The sequence below is a fragment of the Bos javanicus genome, chromosome 27, assembly GCF_032452875.1.
Source record: "Bos javanicus breed banteng chromosome 27, ARS-OSU_banteng_1.0, whole genome shotgun sequence".
NCBI lineage: Eukaryota > Metazoa > Chordata > Mammalia > Artiodactyla > Bovidae > Bos > Bos javanicus.
This window is the reverse complement of record NC_083894.1, coordinates 20,867,890-20,891,280: the sequence shown is the minus strand read 5'-3', so window position 1 is coordinate 20,891,280 and position 23,391 is coordinate 20,867,890. Positions and strand designations below refer to the sequence as shown.

General features: G+C 35.2%; 1 protein-coding gene across 2 annotated transcripts in view; it reads right to left on the bottom strand.

The window, feature by feature from the left end:
• MSR1 (macrophage scavenger receptor 1) overlaps window positions 1–22,447 on the bottom strand; it is a 78,874-nt gene extending 56,427 nt beyond the window's left edge. For both annotated transcript variants that reach the window (XM_061404335.1, XM_061404336.1), the window contains exons 1-4: window positions 22,336–22,447; window positions 13,539–13,645; window positions 12,300–12,413; window positions 6,080–6,489 (exon numbers count right to left, since the gene is read on the bottom strand). In XM_061404335.1, coding sequence (XP_061260319.1) covers window positions 6,080–6,489; window positions 12,300–12,413; window positions 13,539–13,641 — 627 coding nt within the window. In that variant the 5' untranslated portion in view covers window positions 13,642–13,645; window positions 22,336–22,447. The remainder of the gene's footprint in view (window positions 1–6,079; window positions 6,490–12,299; window positions 12,414–13,538; window positions 13,646–22,335) is intronic.
• Between the last annotated feature and the right edge of the window lie 944 nt (window positions 22,448–23,391).

Sequence of the window (23,391 nt, the reverse complement as noted above, 5' to 3'; positions counted from 1 at the left end):
AAAAAAAAAAAGGTTAAATATATATATATATATATATATCTTAGACATGGTTCTATTCCTAAATATCTACATGTCAAAATGCTAAAACTAAAATCAAATTTGAAACTTGGCATATGGTTTTAAATTCATCTAAAGTTAAGCTCTTTATACTGTACTTGAGTAATTCCAATTCTATCAACTCAATAGATTTGTATATTAAATTGTTTTAGTACAATAGCAAAGCTTAATGTCACAACTCTCAGTGGTAATGACCATTAAGGATAGCTTTTCAGATTCGATAAAATCTCAACTAGCATATTAACAATATCTTATGTTCAGGTTTTTTGCCTCTGTATTTGAGATTTCATTATTTTATGTTTTCAAATGCACATATAGATTGTGGGCATTTATATACATGCACGCATAACTGAAAACTACCAACAAGAGGGATGGCATCATGTTCTGGATTATGACTTTATTTTTCACTCAATAATATATTAAGAATATTTACCTATTAAAATATTTAGAAACTGCTTTATTTTCTATAATTTAGTAGAATTATATTGTATGTTTCATAATTTGATTCCTATTGATAAAGAGTTTTGAGCTGCACATAAATAATGCTACAATGAACACAATTTTATATGTATCTGCATATTTATACAAGCACTTTTATAGGACAGTTTCCTGGAAGTGGACGTGATCAAAGGCACTAAATATAAATATTTTTGTTCTTCACTGCCCTACCACCTTATAAATACACAGGACCATTTAAAAAAAAATCTTACTTAATGTATCTGCTGCTGCTGCTGCTAAGTCGCTTCAGTTGTGTCCGACTCTGTGCGACCCCATAGACGGCGGCGCACCAGGCTCCCCCATCTCTGGGATTCTCCAGGGAAGAACACTGGAGTGGGTTGCCATTTCCTTCTCCAATGCATGAAAGTGAAAAGTGAAAGTGAAGTCGCTCAGTCGTGTCCAACTCTTCACGACCCCATGGTCTGTAGCCTACCAGGCTCCTCTGTCCATGGGATTTTCCAGGCAAGAGTACTGGAGTGGGGTGCCATTTTGCACTCAAACCCTGGGTATCATCAATGCATTTAATTTTTCAGAGTAAGAGTAGACATAATAAAATCTTGTTCAATTTGCTTTTCAAATTGTGATGAAGTTAAGTATCCAGTTGTAAAGTTTTTGACAATATATATATTTTTTTATTACTTTTCCTTTCAAGTCATTTCCTGGGTTTTCCTTTGGGAGCTGGGCTTTCTCTTTCCAGGGTACCTAACCTTGTCATCTATCTTGGTAACATTTTCTATTTCTCTGTTCTACTTACCTTGTGTCCTCTGTGTTCCTGGTATGATTTATACTTTTCTAATTACTTCTATGTTTAATTGCTGATAAATTCTCATTTCCCAATTGCACAAAGAAATAAATCAGTGGTGTACTGTTCCTTAATCCAGGTATGAAAAGAAAATTTCACCTCACTTGACTGGACTGGACAAGTTGAAGTGAGAGGGTCCAAAGTGTCAACTAAAACCTTCGGAAAGAAATGCAAGTGTACCCAGATTTGCCTGTACAAGAGCACGGCACTCAAATAGAGATACGTCAATTTTTACCACTCTGACTGTGCCTTCCCCCATCCAAAACCTTGTTTTAGATTAGGATGTCTCTACCCTCTGCTGCCTCCCTCCCCATTTAGTCTTTTCTGTACAATATGGTATATATATATATACACGAAATAATGAACATGGATGTTTTATAGAGCATAAGAACATGATAAATATGCTTGACATCATTGATGTGGCTGCAGATTGCCCCAGCTGTCAGGATATCCACAGATATCCTGTGATATCCTGATATCCTGTTATCAGCTCCTGATATCCACAGAGAAAAGGTCAAGGGACTAGTTGGTGATTTTTGCTCCCTAAACCTTAGAAGTCACCCATGTTTTTCATACCTAAAGCTGAGGCTGCCTTTTCCCCCCTTCTTTGAAAACTCTATATAGCGCTCATATTAACCACACTTTACTTAAAACAGGTTTTATTGGGAGGAGAGAAAGTTCATTTGATATATCTTTAAAAGTCCTGTATAGCAAGGCTCTCCAGCTAACAGGATCTAATGCCTGATGATCTGAGGTGGAACTGATGCAATAATAATAGAAATAAAGTACACAATAAAAGTAAAAGTAAAGTGCACAATAAAAGAATCATCCTGAAACCAAATCCCACCACCCCCCATCTGAGGGAAAATCGTTTTTCCATGAAACCGTCCCTGGAGCCAAAAAGGCTGGGGATTGCTGCTCTACAGTAACTGCACACACTGCCCATCTACCACCAGCGGCTCTGCTAGAAACAAGCATTTAATTTTGCATTCTTACAGTCCTTTCTATGTAAAACAGAGATGATAAATCCCACCTCTCTCTTTTATTTAGTCAGTATTCTTCTTTCTTTTAAATTAATGCCTGTCTGTCCTTGGTAAACATATGCTGGTATTACTTATAAGCCTTTTATTCAAACAATTACTGATTGAGGCATTTATTTAATTTACTTATTCCTGCATTGGGCTAAAGATTCAAAGATGAATCCAATTGTTTTAAGCAATGGGAACAAGACTGTAAATACTATTTTCAGTGAGCAAGCATACATGCATACACACATACACGCTAGCACTTACCTAGATTTCAAATCTCTACAAATGACTACTGTCTTACAAAAAAAGAGCTTTAAAAAAATTAACCTTGCAAGTTCCTCCTTTCCCTTGTACCTCCATCTCTAATGCTGGGACCGCTTCCAAAACGAAAGTGCAATCTATTCCAACTCAATGGTCGATTATTACCAGATTCCAGATGTTTCTATTATATATCATTTCCAGGCTCCCTGGTGGCTCAGAGGGTAAAGAATCTGCCTGCAATGTGGGAGGCCTCGGTTCAGTCCCTGGGTTGGGAAGATCCCCTGGAGAAGGGCATGGTGACCTACTCCAGTATTCTTGCCTGGAGAATCCCCATGGAGAGAGGAGCCTGGAGGGCTACAGTCCATGGGGTCACAAAGAGCCAGATACGACTGAGCAACTAAATGCACACACGGGTATCACTTCAAACATGTTCAGCACTTCTACTATCTTCCAAATGGTTTCCAATTTGGTTTTAACTCTTCATTTATGTGGGTTCATGAAAGTGATGAAAATGGAAGTCGCTCAGTCATGTCCGACTCTTTGTGATCCCATGAACTGAATTCTCCAGACCAGAATACTGGAGTGGGTAATCGTTCCCTTCTCCAGGGGATATTCCCAACCCAGGGATCAAACCTAGGTCTCCCACTTTGCAGGTGGATTCTTTACCAGTTGAGCCAGTTCATAGATAATCTATAATCTCTGAGGACTTGGGGACATTACCAATATCAAGTAAATTCTTATTCTTTCATTGTGTCTGTCTTCATTTTCTTCTCACCCTGTCTCACTGCCCCTCTGATCTTCAGTTTAGTTCAGTTGCTCAGTCATATCCAACTACTTGTGACCCAATGAACTGCAGCATGCCAGGCTTCCCTGTCTATCACCAACTCCTGAGTCAGTAACGCCATCCAACCATCTCATCCACTGTTGTCCCCTTCTCCTGCCTTCAATCTTTCCCAGCATCAGGGTCTTTTCCAATGAGTCGGCTCTTCACATCAGGTGGCCAAAGTATTGGAGCTTCAGTTTCAGCATCAGTCCTTCCAATGAATATTCAGGACTGATTTCCTTTAGAATGGACTGGTTGGATCTCCTTGCAGTCCAAGGAACTCTCAAGAGTCTTCTCCAACACCACCAGTTCAAAAGCAACAATTATTCAGTTCTCAGCTTTCCTTATGGTTCAACTCTCACATCCATATATGATTACTGGAAAAATCATAGCTTTGACTAGATGGACCCTTGTTGGCAAAGTAATATCTCTGCTTTTTAATATGCTTTCTAGGTTGGCCATAGCTTTTCTTCCAAGGAGCAAGTGTCTTTTAATTTCATGGCTGAAGTCACCACCTACAGTGGTTTTGGAACCCAAGAAAATAAAGTCTGTCACTGTTTCCATTGTTTACCCATCTATTTGCCATGAAGTGATGGGACCACATGCCATGATGTTACTTTTCTGAATGTTGAGTTTTAAGCCAACTTTTTCACTCTCCTCTTTCACTTTCATCAAGAGGCTCTTTAGTTCCTCTTAGCTTTCTGCCATAAGGCTGGTGTAATCTGCATATTTTGTGGTTATTGGTATTTCTCCCAGCAATCTTAATTCCAGCTTGTGCTTCATCCAGCCCAGCATGTCTCATGATGTACTCTGCATATAAGTTAAATAAGCAGGGTGACAATATACAGCCTTGACGTACTCCTTTCCCTATTTGGAACCAGTCTGTTGTTCCATGTCCAATTCTAACTGTTGCTTCTTGACCTGCATACAGATTTCTCAGGAGGCAGGTAAGGTGGTCTGGTGTTCCCATCTCTTTAAGAATTTTCCACAGTTTGTTGTGATCCACACAGTCAGATTTTAGAGTAGTGAATCTTGTTTTCACACAAAGTAATATTTCTTCTCCTATCCTCTTTCCCTCATATTTAATCAGTTTCTATTCCCACAGCTGATATTTTATTTTCCTCTGTCTCAAGGTTCTCAGCCCTGTGGACAGTTTCTTCTTTGTGCACTCTTTCTAAGCCCTCCATAGCCTGAGTCATTGATATTCCAATAACATTTGTATATGTTTAGATACTTATTAACCATGGGGGACAGAGTAACAGTCAGTATTTGGAAGATGTGACAAGGATACAACACTGACTATCAAGGCTGACATTGGGATGAGGTTCACCAATGGTTTCTATATTTAAACAGCAATGTCATTGTCTTCTCAGTGATTGCATATTACAATAAATAAATATTAAAATGTGCTTTCTTAACCTGTTTAGTCTATTCTCTAGTCAATAATTTAATTGGTTTTCACGTGATGTTAAAACTTTAGAGGCTTCTCTTTGCTCTCTATAAGGGACATCTACTTACAAAAATCACCACTGCATAACACTGTATCTATATAGAAAACAACCTCATTAATTAAGACATGGTCTATTCAAGTAAAATATACTACGAAGATGGCAGCCTTACTGAGCTAATGGTGGAAAGTTTACACATTTCACATTATGATCTTAGGGCTTAGATACCATGTAATATGAAGATTAATTTTTTTCACACAAGTAATAAAGCTTTATCCATGAGCTTGTTTTTTTCACAAATGGAACAATTATAACTACCTAACAACAAAAAATAATCCAATTCTGAACTAAACAACTTGCTTCTTAATTTCCTTCTCTTCAATACAAAGTAACTCAGAGGGTTGTCCACAGAGTAGTTTAGAGCAAAGTTAAGAAAAATTATGACCCATGGGTCAAGTCTATTTTTGTAAAGAAAGACTTATTGGATCACATTTCCTAAGAGTTACATCTGGGCCTTTGCAAAAAAACTTTGGCTGGCAAGTGGTCTAGAAGATGTCTTGCTCTCTTGTGTTGATCGTGTGATGGTAAAAAGATGTTGATGCATTATTCAAACTCTAATTCTTTACTTAGAGTTATCTCTACACATAAAAATTTAGCAATTCTTCTTGTGAGTGACAAACTATTTTAAAATTTAGATTTTATAATTTACCCATGTAAATAAGGTTTTCATTCTTTTCATGATATTCTGGGTTTCTTTTAAAATTTGCAAAAACTGTGTCTATCTGTCCAAATATGCTAAGATAATCTATCAACTGTAATTGGTTTAGAGAATCTCAAGAGGCATTCTGAAAGTATTTATAAAATTAAAACATGCTAAGAGAGTCTATATTTGATGAAAAACAAACAAACTCCGCCTTCGGCTGGGAATTTGGAAGAGGCAGTAGGTAAATCCATTTGGAACTTTCTGGTGAGACTGCAAGAGAAATCAGGTAAGTAGAATGACGTTAAAACAGGTTTTGCCATAGCAAAACCAATACAATATTGTAAAGTTAAAACAAACAAACATGTTTTGCAACTTTTTCTCTGCCCTGGACTATCTGAGGAGAAAGGTTACAGATGGATTCACTCCCAGCATACGACTTTCCAGTACAAAAACTCTTACCTCTTGTTGTTTAAATGCATTCTCTTGGACTCTGCCATTCAGTGTTTCAATACTGAACTGCAAATCAAGTACTGTGGTGTTCAGACCTACTAATGACTTGGAGATATCCCCTATGATATTCTCATGTTCCTGGATGGAGGAAAGTAAGGAATTTAGCTGGAAAAGAACATCATTAAATCTTTGATCAGTTGTTATGCTGAAATTTTGGAAATTCTTAGCATCTAGGAGATTGGCTTCATTATCTGAAAGATACTGGATTCTGCTTTCCATGTTGCTCATGCGTTCCATCACAGCTTCTCGAAATCTCATTTCATCTTCACTGCCATTTCCTTTGCCTTCCGGACTTGGAGATATATCTGCATTAACTGAGCCAACCGTGCAATTCTTCGTTTCCCATTTCAGGAGCTGAGCTGCATATTTAAGTAAAAATAAACAGAGTCATGCCCTGTATCCTTAAATGCACCCACCGTTCCATTCCACATCACTTCATCCCATTCTAGCATTCTGAATGCTATCCTAAATCAGGTGTTTATTTTAAACATACAAGTATGAACCAAGGTAGGCAGAGTGCTGAGAGGGAAACAGTCTCCTTTTCCCATTTTATATTAAATTTATTCCACAGTTAAGTCATTCTTTCTGACTTGCTGCTTAGATCAATCTTCTAGGTCACTGCATTTAGCTATGAGAGCAAGAGTAAATGCTACACATTATGAAGTACACTGTATCCTTGTCCTCAGGTGTGCTGTTAGGATAAGATGAGATAATGCTTAACACAGCGTCTGAAGTAAACATGTTGAATATGTTAGCTATTATGAAGATTAATGATGATGTGACAAAAACAATATGTAGTAAAAGTAGAAATATTAGTGTTATCCATTGTATGAGTAAATTGTTGGCTCATCTTCCTTATGCTATCACTAAGCTACCAGAGAGTTATCACTTTCAGTTTCTGCAGATCTAATTTATTGTTGGTAGAGAAGGAAATTGGATAAAAAAGTTTTTTAACTTTAAAAAATACTGTTCTTTCAAGACTCCTCTTTACTTATTATAAAATATATACTTGTAGAGGAAAATTTAGAAAATATGAGTAATGAAAATAATTTACCATTAATCTCATGGTGCAGAATTAAGTGCTAACATTTTAGTATATGCATATCAGATTTCTGATTCCACTATCATATTATTATTATACAATCAAGAGCTTATATATAATTTGGAAACTAGCTTTCAATTTGCATCTATCATAAAGACCCTTGCATATTACTTAATATTGTTTTACAAAAGTAATTTGAATAACTACATTATTATTCTATGTGTGGTTCTGCCAGATTTAACAAAACCCCTATATTCAGTTTGCTTCTATTTCTACTAATATATTTAACCCTTTGAGGAACCATCTTATGAGCAATTATTTCCTGAATATAAACATTCTATTAAATGGTGTTTGGGGCATAGAGAGCTGCTAATATATATTCCCAAATGGGCATATGTTCTCTAAACAAGCTAATTATCCTTCTGAAAGGATTTAGAGAAGTATGTTTATGGTTTCAAAAATGAAAAGTATAAATATTACTTTTGCAGATAAAATAATACATTAATTGAAACACCATGAAGAAAATGTTAAGCACCATTTTATTTCTAGTTAATGATGGTTAAGATTTTATTGTTTCATCTCTCTCTATATATATCGATATGATTTATACCTTTTATCTACATATATATCAGTCTCTTATCTATATTAATTTGAATATATAAGACTTTACATATTTGACCATTATTGAGCAGTAAAGAGTAACTTCATATGGTTTAAAAGTATATCTATATAAACAGCAATAACTGACCTGTCAATTTTCTTTAAAGTGATATGACAATAGTTATTAGCTTTACAGGTTTTGAGACTTAACTGAAGTAACACATGAAAAGCCCTGAATTCCACCCTGAGCTCAGGGTACCTGTTATACAAATGAGAGCTTGGTGTTTACATAGGAACAAGCTGCCCAATTCTGGAATCTAGTCCCACTCCTTAGTTACTAACTAGGTTACTCTGAGCAAGTTATATTTCTTCTTAATTAGGCTTCCCCAAAGACCTAAAAGTAATAACCGTCTTACAGTGGTGCTGAGAATGAATGAGATAAAGCATGTAAATCCCATAGCACACAGATGGCACATATGAAAACTACTCAAATTAAACTGCCTTATCTTTGAAAGTTATTATCTTAGTTACAGAGTCTTCGCCACTATCACTTAAAGAAGGTGTTTGATGATGGCTGTCATTGTAGCTCTTATTAAGCATTAAACTACATATTCAATTAAATCACAATTTTTAAAAATATATATTATTTGTTCCTAGTTATATTCTCTTCAAAATTAGCTTATTTGATTTAATAAAATATGTGGCTATATTTTGATACAATACACAACAGAGGCCATATTGAGTATACATTATTTTATAAATACTTTGGACAAAATAGTATATTTCTTAGTTGGATCTTGTAACATTTATTAAATTAAGTGTAGAGAACAAGTTTTGGATTGACAGCTTCATTTACGCATTTGCCAGTTCCATGATTTATTTATTGAGTACCTACTGTATATAAAGCACTGCTCGAGCAACTCTGGGAATAGAAAACTGACTGGGAATGGAATTTGACTTTAACAATCAGAAATCCTAACTAACAATATTTGAAAAATTATCTCTAAGTTAGCCCTTAAAATTTTTATTTTATGATGATTACTGCTTTTTCAGGTAGCAGTTAATAATACAGGCTCTAGATGGGAACTGTCTGGATTAGCCATTCTGGCTCTTTCCTTCATAAACTGTGCCCTTGAGCAAATTAATCAGGCTATCATTTCACTACCTTATAAATGGGATACTACTAGTCAGTGTTTAAATAATTAAATGAACTGATATATGTAAAGTGCTCAGATCTTTCCCTGGCACATAATATACATTTGATACTTTTCCTTTTTTAATTATTATTAATATTTTGGATTCATTATCTGCATGCCCAATACTGATACAAGCAGGAATTAATATTATGTAATATAAAAAATTGGGAGGAAGTTGGGTGCTCCATGAGAAAGATAGTATCTGTACTTTATTTTAATAGGCATACTGATTTAATTATTCAACCATATAATACTTATTTTCACTAGAAATGCTTTTTATTTCATAGGGATAAAGCAAAACCTCTTCACAGTGTAGAAAGGGAAGATTTGATTTGATAAAATGTCATGTGACCAAAGATTTTTATTCAATATCAAGTTCAACATGAACTGATAATAAAGGCTATATTTTGCTTACAGATTTAAAAATGCAATATTGCTTGTTTTCCTAAATCTTGAATGAAACCTAATTTAATCCTTACTTTCTTTAAAAACATTTAATTGCAATACAGATGATATAGATACATGTACTGCAAATCTAGGTATGGAATGCTAGAGTTCATATTTTCAAATGTTCATTTCTTTCATTATCATCAGAGAGATGGCATTTTGTGACTTTTCTATCTTACATTTGAAAGGAGACAAATTTTATGACCTGTACAATAGGGAGAAGGTTATATTTGACCTTACAGATCACATATGCTCCTCCATGTTGGCAATACCTTCTTCTACCAAAAATTTGTATTATTTTGAGCTCAAGGATCTTCAGTTTGTCAGCAATTTATATATATTAACCTTAGGCTTAACCTTATCTTATTCCTCAGAGACATTATTATATGTTGTTATACTGTAATAGAAATGTAGTAGCTTCTTGGAAAAAAGGTAGCTTGTGGAGAAGATTATAATTAAGAAACATTTGTCAGTACATAAGACACTTTAGTTTTCATGCACAACATTTTATTTCATCTACTGATTTATATTTGCCAAAACAGAATAATTTCTATCATTACAGGAATATATTTTATCTACATTTTAATTTTTTTATTATGTAGAGTTAATTTATTGCATTTTAGCTTTCTTTTGGAAAAATTCTAAAACTTACAGCTGTAAATGGATAATCAATTGTTTATTATTCAAGTATGATAAACACAGGAGATCTAAATTCTGGTGAATTGGGGTGCTCATGTGAACTTGCAAGATTTGAATACTTTTAGCTTTTTGTCAGTCTTAATAGTACATGCTACAGTTTAAGGAAACAAAACTACTTTAAGTCAATCATTGTCAACCCTAGAACAACTGTGTTGACTTGGTAGCATTTGGTAACAGCCCGGAGATTTTGAACCTGATTAGAACCCTGATATTTTCAAACTTCAGTTCACATTGTGCATAGGCCAAGTATAAAGAAGTTGCATTCACTGAGGTTGGTTCTGCAGGCCACGGTTTACATAAAAGCAATGAAAGTGAGTCACTCAGTCGTGCCCAACTCTTTGCAACCCCATGCACTAGATACAATCCATGGAATTCTCCAGGCCAGAATACTGGAGTGGGTAGTCATTCCCTTCTCCAGAGGATCTTCCCAACCCCAGGATCGAACCTAGGCCTTCCACACTGCAGGCAGATTCTTTACCTGCTGAGCCACCAGGGAAGCCCAAGAATACTGGAGTGGGTAGCCTATTCCTTCTCCAATGGATCTTCCCAACCCAGCAATCAAACCAGGGTTTCTTTTGTTGCAGGCGGATACTTTACCAGCTGAACCACCAAGGAAGCCCCATAAAAGTGATGAAATTACGCAAATTCTAACTGGCTGATAGCTAATGATCCCAGACAATGATGTATCTTTCAGTTAAGCACTTCAAACTGATAAGCATAAACATAAACAACACATAGATAACCCGGTTATCAGGAAGTTGTTGTTTAATGACAGACACATCAGGTTCTTTTATTTAAATGGCTCTGGTTGGTTTGATTGGTTGATTGGTTGTGGTTGGCTTTTGTTTTTGACATCCAAAAAGGTATTTGGCTTTTACATACGGAAAATATTTTCCTGGCTGATGTTACAACAAGTTAATTTTTTAGTGGCCAATCATAGTTTGTTCTAAACACCTGATTGTACTGGGAGATAGTAGACCACAGAGGATAGGAGTCAGGGGTCATGGCAGGAACTTCAATTCCATCACTGAACAGTTTCCTTTTGTGGATGATGAGGGTAAGCATATGTCTGTTCCAAGGGTAACTGTGAGGTGTCTTAAGATAATCTGTGGAAAATGTATAGCCCAGGGCCTGAACATAGTAAATGCTCAAAAATGTTACAAAGATATTACAGTCATTGTTGCTTTCATTATCATTTCTTCCTTAGTAAAATTTTGGTTCTGTCTTGGAATATCCTTTTGACAGAGGAGGTATGGCCTTATATCAGGAGCATTTCCTTGTTAAGCTGATTAGCATGCGCATGAAAACACATCTTCCTCCCAGCCTATCTCTTGTTCAAGCATGTGTCTAGACATTTTGTCACTCTCAGAGAAAAAGGGAGCTACAAGGCAAATAAATTCAAATGTCAATCAAATCCCTCAAAAATGGTCCTGAGGGAAATAATGTTTATAAATTTGCTTAAGTTACATGCAAGCTTTCCATCCCTGTATAAACTCTTTAAATGTATCCCCAACTCAAGCCAAACTCTTCAAAACAAATATACACCTGAAAAACATCATGTAGGACCCAACCAAAGTGTTCTATTTTTGTTGTTGTTTGTTTGTTTGAAAGAATGCTATCAGTTCATTTTTAGAAAGGTTTTAAATAAAACCCTCATGAAATATGTGACCATATAAAGGACAAATACTGCTGAGGGATAGGTCATTAGTTTCTGAGATTCCCTCTGAAGACTTGTAGGGATATTTCTTTCTGCTCTCAATACTAGGAATAAAAGTATTTTTCCAGAACAACTGTCTTGTTTTTATATTTTAGGCATTGCTAATATAAACAATCATGTTTATATCTTCACATTTGCAACTAGAATGCTTACCATGAAATTTATGATGCATCATCAAAACTTCATAGGACTTCAGATGATAACATTGCTGAAACGATCAATTCTTTCCATCTTACCTTTACATAGTCATATTTTTATCTTAAAGTTCCATTGTCTAGGCTATTTATTTAAAGTTTCTTATGCAATAACTTTGCAGAATCTGTTTTTTTAATGAAATAAATTTGAGGAACATTTTTTGATCTGAAGTTCAAATTCTTACGAATTTGCCATATACCAAAGACTGAATGCTTCTTTCTGCTTCTGCAGTAAATAATTTACCAGATGAGTTTCAGAACTAGAGTACTGTACCTGCCACTATGCCAATGATGGGCACGAGAACTACAAACACAATGAGATAAAGGGTGATCAGTGCAGTTTTATAAGACTTCATCCTCTCTTGAAGAGTTGGGCCATTTTTAGGATCTAAAAAACAAAAGTCCAATCTCCTGTTAGAGAACTTATTCATCTTACTTAATTAAAACTTTTTAAAATCTCCAATTATATGGTTAGTATCAAACCTACTGGAATAAAAAATGAACCAAGAAATAGGTTCTCATTTATTCAGCAGGAAGTAAAAGGGACAGTCAAAAGGAGAAGTCAATACAGAAATTGCTGTGGACATTTGATCTATCCACTAACTAAACATCCAGGACAAAGTTACTATCTTCTCCAAGCCATACTTGTCTCATTGGATACATTCATTGATAAATTTTAATACTGATACCATACCAACACACACGCAAACATAAATTTTATTCTTCTGTTTCACATGGGAATGTGAACATTCTGGATGAAAATAAAGCTCCTCAAGCAACCATATATTAATAATTATATATATATTTTCAGATTTTAAGTGGAATAAGAAAAACATTACTTTTGATGGTAATTATGCAAATTTCCTTTTCTCATTCTACCTCAATAGTTTTGTATTTGGATGCCTCTTGTGATTTGAATACAAGTTGAAAAAAAAGAAATAACAAAATTCACACTTTGATTAAACGTTGGAGTGGATCAGTAAAGCCCATCCTCCGGATATTTCAGAATATACTAATATTTCAGTATTATTTCTTTATATGAACCAGCAATTCATATGTTGAGATGCTAATTGTAGAAAAGTTAACTCAATATAGAGGGGATCTTACTAGTAGAAGAAGATGTTTCTCTGGTTAAGTGAATAAAACATCTATTAAAACATTCTTTCCTATGGCCATCGCTTTTGTTGTTTAGCAAAAAAGAAGGAAACTTTGTTTTCAGGTTGCAAATTAAAATGAAATTTTAGGTATTGTTCAATAATCTTCTATGAGGAATTGAACAGAAAAAGGAGGAAAAAATTAAGTAAAGAAAATTAAAAAAATAAGGAAAAGGGGGAAAATGAAGGAAAAAAGAGAAGGAGCAACCACAATACAAACAAGATGGGATATTCCATCTGTCAGGTGACTAAGATTGGATCCAACCAGGAAGATAGAGTAAGTCTCATGACCATAATTTTACACAATCTCACTAACTCCAAGGACAATGTCCATGAGCACCCTCCCTTATTCTACTTACGGGGAGGAAGCAAAGCTGTCACTGAGCGAGCATCGAACTTCACAGACTCTGTACAGCTGTCAGTGTCCTCTTGCTGATCAGGAAAGTCATCCCACTGTGCCATACTTCTATCAAACACATGGAAAAACCTGTTAATTACACACAGAATTGCTAGGGCCCTTTGGCATCATGTTTCACATTGAAATTTACAGTTAAAGTCCAATTTTAGCCAGGGAACAAGTATAATTAATTAAATTTACATACATCTCTGTCATATATATGCCAACATATTATAACTACCCATTAATTTCATTTCAACATTAAAAGACAGACTTACATGCAACCCACTCACAAGTTTTTCCATGTACAAATGTACACTTGTGTCTGAAGTATGTGGGTTTTTTTTAGAGTGAGAGGTAACTTTGCTCTCTTTAGCTAAAAAAGGAAAAATTCCCAACTGGCAGAAAACAACTGTTTACCTAAAAAGTTAAAAAGAATTTCCCTTAGAACAAGTAGTAGCTGAAAATTTGAAACAAATATTTCCCGTGATCTTTTATCAGAGCTTTATCAGCCAAATTTTCTTCTGCCAAGGCATCTGTTTATCCCTTTAGAAACAGAAAACAAAATCCGGGCACAAGATAAGGAGCCACAGGACAAACTTAGTTTTTATTTTCCTTTCCTTTCCCTTCTTTCCCTTTTTTTAAAAAAAAAGTTATTATATATTTTCCTATCAAGGCTTCCCTCACTGTATACATTGCCAGCACCTCAAATATGTGCTTGTGCCTTTTAAAACACATTTGCAAAGAGCTGGTCACGACTGAGCATACACACACATATTTTATGACCCAATTTATATCTATGTCTCTTTAAGAGGCATCACAGAATCATTTAAAAGGCTTACTTTAAAACAGATTGATGGTCCCTACCTGCAAAATTTCTGATATTTAGGGTAGGGATTAACAACTTGCAGGCTTCACTGGTGGCTCAGCGGTAAAAATCTGCCCGCCAAGGCAAGAGACGTGGGGTTCAATCCCCAATCAGGGAAGGTCCCCTGGAGAAGGAAATGGCAACCCACTCTAGTATTACTGCTTGGGAAATCCCATGGAAAGAGGAGCCTGGCAGGTTACAGTCCATGGGGTCGCAGAAGAGTTGGACATGACTTAGAGACTAAATAACAACCACAATCTGCAATTCAGACAAGTTTTCTAGTCATGCTGCTGCTGCCAGTCTGAGGACCACAACTTTAAGAACATTTGTCAAAAGAAGCTGTATAACTTTTTCTTGGAAACAGTTCAGTTCATTTGATTGATAAGTTTAGCATAAAGCCAACATCTTCTGATCATTGTTTATTTTCTCTAATGCTGAGTTATGGATTTAACACAGCTGAAGTTGCAACTGTGTACCCTGGCAACTTCAGGACACTGAACTCTTATCTCCTCCAGAAAATGGGCAATCATTCATATGCAAATGTTCATCCTGCTTTGGGAAGAGGTACTGAAAATAAGGATGTGGCAACTCCTGTCAATATATTAAAAAATATGTATCTCCAAGGAGTTATTTTATTTTGTAGTTTGTACATACATCATTCTGTAAATCGGTTTTAGTTTTTTATAAGTCCAGTCGATCTAACCAAGGAGTGTATTCTTTAAATGCTTCAGTCACTGTGGAGGAAGCTGGCAGAGGGGGAAGTTAGAACGACATCCCCTTTTCTTAGGCAGAGGTGAAACTAAATAAACAATTATCGGGGAACACTATTATAGGAAACCAAACTGATTAATTCAGACCCAGACTCTCCTGCCATTTCCCCCCATTTTAATTCACTCTATTATTTGATTTGGATGACAGTTTTTTACTTGCCATGGGAAACAAATCAAAAACATGACTTTCAAAAATGAGATGACAATGAAACAGCTAAATTCTTTTTAAAACTGCAGCCTGCTCCCAAGACAATGTCAGCCACTATTTGAGAGAACAGGAATATTTATTTTTTTAAGTCCAAATATTTAATATCCAAGATTAAGAAGATAAGTCTGTATTCCCATCAATAACAAACTGGAATCTGTTTGGTTTTTTTTTTAGGTGAAATTGAAATACCATTTTTTACCATTATTTTACTTACCAGTATAGACATTATTGATATCTTTAAGGCTGACCTTCCTGGTATCATGGTATCATGTAATGACTGAATGTATCTAAATTGTAATAATTTAAAATTGACAAGCATATAAAGCAAAACTATGTTGTTAAAAGTTTCCTGAAGAGACAGATTTTTATTATTTATTTTCTTTTTGACTAGTAAGAGTTTATAAATAAAAGGAATGGAAAACCTTTGAGTGTAATAAAATATCTTCAAATTAAAAAAAAAACACAAACTACAGTTCAAAGCATTGGGACTCTGGCAAAGCTTTTAACATTTGAACTCAGTTTATAAAGGATGGGCTCACAAAGTCTACTTTTTTTTTTTTTTTTTGCTGTATCCCATGGCATGCAGGATCTCAGCTCTCTGACTAGGGAACAAACCTACATTCCCTGCATTGGAAGCCCAGAGTCTTAACAACTCGACAGCCAAGTATACCTTTAGGTACCCCTGCTATGCACCTAGAAATATATTCCTGTCAGTCTGCTCACAGGTCCCTTCTCAATGTGTTTGACTCTGGTTCTGGTCCCAATAGCTGAGATATTATGACTCCATTTTCACTTACATACAAAGGAAACATCCTTATATTACTCAGTCTTCTAGATGGGAATTTCTTTGTAAAAAATATTTTTGCAAAATTTTGAAAATTTTAAATCTGATAAATCTCACTAGACTGTGAGCTACAGAAGAGGTGGGACCATGTCTAGTTTTGTTCAATATTACATTGCCAGAGCTTCAAGCAATCTGGAGTATAGACTATGCTTGATATATACTTGTTGAATATTTGGGCACTACTACAGAGACTAAGTTCAGTTTTGTTTTTCTTTAGGCCTTTACACTTCGATCTATCTTTTATGGGCTTTAGATGATAATATACATCTTTTAGATTACTGGATTTCAAACTATGGTTTCTTTGGGTAGATTTTAAATCTTTGAAAAAGAAAAGCCTCCAATAAATGCCTACAAGTGGGTTAGACTGAATGACCACATGGGGACAACAGAGGTACAGAGAGCTGAAAGTGAGATGAACACTAAAGTCTGTTGAGTGGAGAATATGGCACTTTTCTTCTTCCAGGGTTTCTGATGTTGGCATGCCACTCATTTATATCATCTGTTTGTTATTACAATCCTGGGCTACCTTAATAGCTCCCAATAGGTCTCTCCGGCTTCCCTGATAGCTCAGTTGGTAAAGAATCCTACCTGCAATACAGGAGACTCTAGTTCAATTCCTAGGTTGGGAAGATCCAGTATTCTTGGGCTTCCCTGGTGGCTCAACTGGTAAAGAATCTGCCTATAATGTGGGAAACCTGGGTTTGATGCCTGGGTGGGAAGATTCCCTGGAGAAGGGAAAGGCTACCCATTCCAGTATCCTGGCTTGGAGAATTCCATGGACTGTATAGTCCATGGGGTCGCAAAGAGTCAGACACGACTGAGTGACTTTCACTTTCACTTTTTCATAGGTCTCTCAGCTTCATGTTAATCTTTCCATTCTACTTTCCACACAGCTTCTAGAATGGTCCTCTTCAAAAGTAAGTCAGATTGACATCATGACCAAGTGGCTTTTATCCCAGGGATGCAAGGACTCTTCAATATTTGCAAATCAATCAATGTGATACACCACATTAACAAATTGAAAAATAAAAACCATATGATTATCTCAATAGAGGCAGAGAAAGCCTTTGACAAAATTCAACATCCATTTATGATAAAAAAAAAAAAACCCTCCAGAAAGCAGGCATGGAAGGAACATACCTCAACATAATAAAAGCCATATATGATAAACTCACAGCAAACATCCTTAATGGTGGAAAATTGAAAGCATTCCCCCTAAAGTCAGGAAAAAGACAAGGGTGCCCACTCTTACCATTACTATTCAACATAGTTTTGGAGGAGAAAAATAAATAAAAGGAATCCAGATTGTAAAAGAAGAAGTAAAACTCTCATTGTCTGCAGATGACATGATCCTCTACATAGAAAACCCTAAAGACTCCACCAGAAAATTACTAGAGCTAATCAATGAATATAGTAAAGTTGCAGGATATAAAATTAACACACAGAAATCCCTTGCAATCCTATACACTAACAATGAGAAAACAGAAAGATAAATTAAGGAAATGATTCCATCCACCATTGCAATGAAAAGAATAAAATACTTAGGAATAAATCTACCTAAAGAAACAAAAGAAAACTATAGAAAACTATAAAACACTGATGAAAGAAATCAAAGATGACACAAATATAGATGGAGAAATATACCATGTTCATGGATCAGAAGAATCAATATAGTGAAAATGAGTATACTACCCAAAGCAATCTATAGATTCAATGCAATCCCTATCAAGCTACCAACAGTATTTTTCAGAGAACTAGAACAAATAATTTTACAATTTGTACAGAAATACAATAAAAAAAAAAAAAACCTCAAATAGCCAAAGTAATCTTGAGAATGAAGAATGGAACTGGAGGAATCAACCTGACTTCAGACTATACTACAAAGGTACAGTCATCAAGACAGTATGGTCCTGGCACAAAGACAGAAATATAGATCAATGGAACAAAATAGAAAGCCCAGAGATAAATCCATGCACCCATGGACACCTTATCTCTGATAAAGGAGGCAAGAATATACAATGGAGAAAAGACAATCTCTTTAACAAGTGGTACTGGGAAAACTGGTCAACCACTTGTAAAAGAATGAAACTAGAACACTTTCTAACACCATACACAAAAATAAACTCAAAATGGATTAAAGATCTAAACGTAAGACCAGAAACTATAAAACTCCTAGGGGAAAACATAAGTAAAACACTCTCTGACATAAATCACAGCAGGATCCTCTATGACCCACCTCCCAGAGTAATGGAAATAAAAGCAAAAATAAACAAATGGGACCTAATTAAACTTAAAAGTTTTTGCACAGTGAAGGAAACTACAAGCAAAGTGAAAATACAGCCTTCAGCATGGGAGAAAATAATAGCAAACAAAGCAACTGACAAAGAATTAATCTCAAAAATATACAAGCAGCTCATGCAGCTCAATTCCAGAAAAATAAACAAACTAATCAAAAAATGGGCCAAAGAACTAAACAGACATTTCTCCAAAGAAGACATACAGATGCTAACAAACACATGAAAAGACACTCAACATCTCTCATTATCAGAAAAATGCACATGAAAACCACAATGAGGTATCATCTCATGCCAGTCAGAATGGCTGCTATCAAACAGTCTACAAACAATAAATGCTGGAGAGGGTATAGAGAAAAGGGAACCCTCTTACACTGTTGGTGGGAATGGAAACTAGTTCAGCCACTATGGAGAACAGTGTGGAGATTCCTTAAAAAACTGGAAATAGAACTGCCATATGACCCAGCAATCCCACTGCTGGGCATACACACTGAGGATACCAGAATTTAAAGAGACATGTGTACCCCAATGTTCATTCCAGCACTGTTTACAATAACTAGGACATGGAAGCAACCTAGATGTCCATTGGCAGACGAATGGATAAGAAAGCTGTGGTACATATACACAATGGAATATTACTCAGCCATTAAAAAGAATGCATTTGAATCAGTTCTAATGAAGTGGATGAAACTGGAGCCTATTATACAGAGTGAAGTAAGTCAGAAAGAAAAACACCAATACAGTATATTAATGCATATATATGGAATTTAGAAAGATGGTAATCATGACCCTATATACAAGATAGCAAAAGAGAACCAGATGTAAAGAATAGACTTTCAGACTCTGTGGTAGAAGGTGAGGGTGGGATGATTTGAGAGAATAGCATTGAAACATGTATATTACCATATGTGAAATAGATCGACAGTCCAGGTTCAATGCATGAGGCAGGGCGCTTAGAGCTGGTGCACTGGGGTGACCCTGGGGGATGGGATGGGGAGGGAGGTGGGAGGGGAGTTCAGGATGGGGAACACATGTACACCCATGCCTGATTCATATGAATGTATGGCAAAAACCACTACAATATTGTAAAGTATTTAACCTCTAATTAAAATAAATAATTTTTTTAAGTAAGTCAGGCTGTATCACTCTGCTCAAATACTATAAATACCTTCCCATCTCACTCACTCAGACAGACTTTTCTCCAGCATCAGATCTGAAATGGCAACCTACCTCTTTCACTTCCTCTTCTCCTTCTTGCCTTGATCTGCCCCCCAGCCCCAACTTATCACCATCCAACATGAAATGCATTTCCCTTATTTATCTTGTCTATTATTTGTCTCTTCTTACACAAGTTAGAGTCGTGATTCAGGGTTTTTTATCTCTTTGGTTCAATGAATAGAGTTCCTGTCACTTAGTAGGTGTTCATCATGTACATAAGAACATTAGGAGAAATTCCACAAATAAATGAAAGACAAAATAGTTTGCAAGATGACTGGATTTTATACCTGGAGTAATGCTTCAAGGAAAGTTTGCATTAGTGAAATGCAGAAATGTAAAAACCTGTACTGCTATCTATTGGAAAATGAAAGGTTTTTCTTTGAATCCTGTGTCAACAGGAAACTGAAACAAAAAATCTCACCCCCGAGGTTCCCACTTTTGCCTCCGAGGGATTTGTTAGACTTACTGGTTTCCTTCAGTTCCTTACTCTATCAGTGCTGTTTGTTTAGGAATGTTGGAAAACATACACTGAGGCTTTGTTAGAAGCCAGCGGACAATTCACACAAATGAGCCTTAAACTGCTTTTTCCAAAGTTAAAAGAAAAAGTAACCTCACATAATGTTACAGCTTCCTATCAAATGTCAATGCACTGACAAAAAACTGCGAAATCTTCTGAGTGTATGTAATCTATTAAAATCACGTTCTCATGAGAAGTGAAACGGCTCTCTGCAGTATCAGCTCTTCATGAAGAGGGTGAAAAGTTTATAGAAGCTACAACAGGAAAACCTTAATGAAAGAAATTCAGTATTATTCTGTTTGGAAACATACTTTTCTTTATTCCTGTTTTTATTATAAAAATGTAACACTATTGAAGACAAGTTGGGACAAAATTTCTATCATTTCATCACCCCAATAAAGAAAAAAATTGAGTGTATCCACATTACAAATTGATACTATAATGTACATTATCATCTGGTTTTATGTATTTCCCTTAAATTCATATCAGTATCTCTATACTTGAAACTATTTTTTCAAGTTTAAAATGATGGGCCACATAATAATTCATTGACTATATGTACCTTATTTATGCAGCCATTTTCTTATAATTCTTCAAAATAAGATATGTTCCCTGTTCTTTGAAGGGCAATGTTTTACTGATACAGATGCTGCTGCTGGAAATATTTGCATAACTTAGGTTTCTTCTTTTTAGCCTAAATGTTTCTTTAGGCTAATTCATTATATGATGAACTATCAGATAACAGGAATACTATCTCAAACTTCTTAGTATCCACTGTCTGACTTCTCTTTAAAAAGATTTACACATTTACAGAGAGTCACTTATGTTTTAAACCAAATTCACCACTGTTCAGTAACAATGTTTATTTTAGAATCACTTAGATTTTAGTGAGAGCTAAATGATATTTCAGATATATATCTATATACACACAGACATATATGGTTATAATAAGAATTTAAAAATTATTATGAGGATTAAAAATAATTTTTATAAATTGTCTGCTACATAGACAACCACAGATAAATGAATCACCATTATTTTAAACCATCTTTTTTTTTTTTTAATATGAAGTTTTCTTATTTCATCCTCACAACAGCACCATGAGGTATGTTCTCAATTTTACAAGCTGGGAAACCAAGGCCTAAAACATTTAAGTATCCAGTTAATGTTAGACAACTAGTGAACGGGGAAGTTGGGACCTGAAGGTAGGCAGTGTACGACCAGAAAAACAGCTCCTAATTCCCGTATAAAACATTTATAATCTCAGTTTTATGACTTTTCTATCACTATTTTCACATGGCTAATGAGAATGCTAATTGCATTTTATGCTGTGTAACTCTTAACCATTCTTCGAGATGAATGTAAATTCTAACAGCTCCACGAAGATTCTTCTTTCTCCTCTTGAAGAGGCCTCTCCTGTATTCTCATAGTAGTTACATATAGCACTTGCACACCACTTTTATGGTGCTCAAATTATATTATGCCAATTTGCCTTAGATCTTGATTTTCCTGAAGACAGAGACTTTTATTTTTTATATCCCTTCCTTACATCTAGAAAGTTCACACAGTAGATGCCCAACCAATATTTGTTATATGAGCAACAGAGGTAATAAAAGTATTAGATTGAAGTCAAAAGTATTATGTAAAAACTAAGATTAGACTAAAATATATTTAATCACACTGAGTAAAGCCAATAATTTGCAACAAAACATGCACATTTATATGCCCAAAATTTCTTGCTAGTTCAACTTACAAAATATATATTATATATATATATATATATATATTTCATATATACTTGTGCACATATATACATTTTTTCACCCACAGAAAACCTAGCAGAAATCTCTATTTATCATTGAAACAATCAAAACAAGTTATTAGTGATAGGATAAAAAACTGTACCAAAAATTACTGATCACATATGTGAACAGCTCTCTCATATCACACACACACACACATGTAGACACACAAAAATACAGAGTAGACCCATATATTCAACAGAAGCAATTTGGGAGAAAACATAAGTAAAACTTTTACCATATGTCCTAAAGACGGCAGCACCGATTTATCTACTTCCCTCTTGTAACAATTGAAACCTAAAACCTTTATCACATAATATTTCAGCACAGCACACGAAGAAAGGAAATGACACATTTGTATGTTGAAAATCTTTCTTAACAGCGTATTTCAATAGTACTCTTCTCAGTGCACAAGTTTGCAGAATCTAAATTTGTCAGATAACTCATTCCTCTTTCCATCTAGGACATTACAGAAGAAAAAGAGAAGTCAAATGAAAAACAATTGGGGTTATTGTAACAGCGTGCATAACATATGGAAGATTAATCTTTTCCTTTTTGTAAGATAGGTCTGCTTTCTATAATATTCTCATTCCTATTAATCTTCCATTAATCTCAATATCTTCCACTAATACTCATGATCTTTCATACTGTATAACCTTGAGGGAAGACTCTATGTCTAAGTGATTTGTTTTTCTCAATCCTTTTCCCTAGATCCCTTATCTCTAGCTTCAAACACAAAGCAGAGTAGGAAAGGATACCCACCAAGTAAAAGCAGCAATCCCTTACTGCTCACTTCAGCTCTGTCTATAGTGATGTTAGCAATTTCTGTAGATCCCTTTGAGCATCTAAAAAGTTATTTATTTCCTGAGAAGTATAATAGAAGAAAGGGGTCTCGGGCATGGGATCAGAACAAAGGAATGACTTTCATCTTCCATACCTGTCAGAGTTTTACATATTTTTTAATCTCATTTATTTAATCACATTCCAGTTCCAATAAGACATGTAAAAAAATATACTAATGAGCTAATTTTTAGATTTGAATCTTTTGGGGAAAAGTGTTTAGTTTATATTTCATGGGCACTTCATGGTGCTCAAAGAGGGAGGGATCCTACTTTCTATCAAGAGATGGTCCAAATGTCCTTGCCATGCCCACTGGCACCACAGAACACTAACCCCTAGTAGAGAGAACCCAGGAATAGTGCACAGTGCTTGAAAAAAGAAAGCAGAAAAGAAAGTAGCAGTGTAACAGCAATAGTAACAGGCAATGAAGCTGGAAGCACAAATGCTGGCCAGG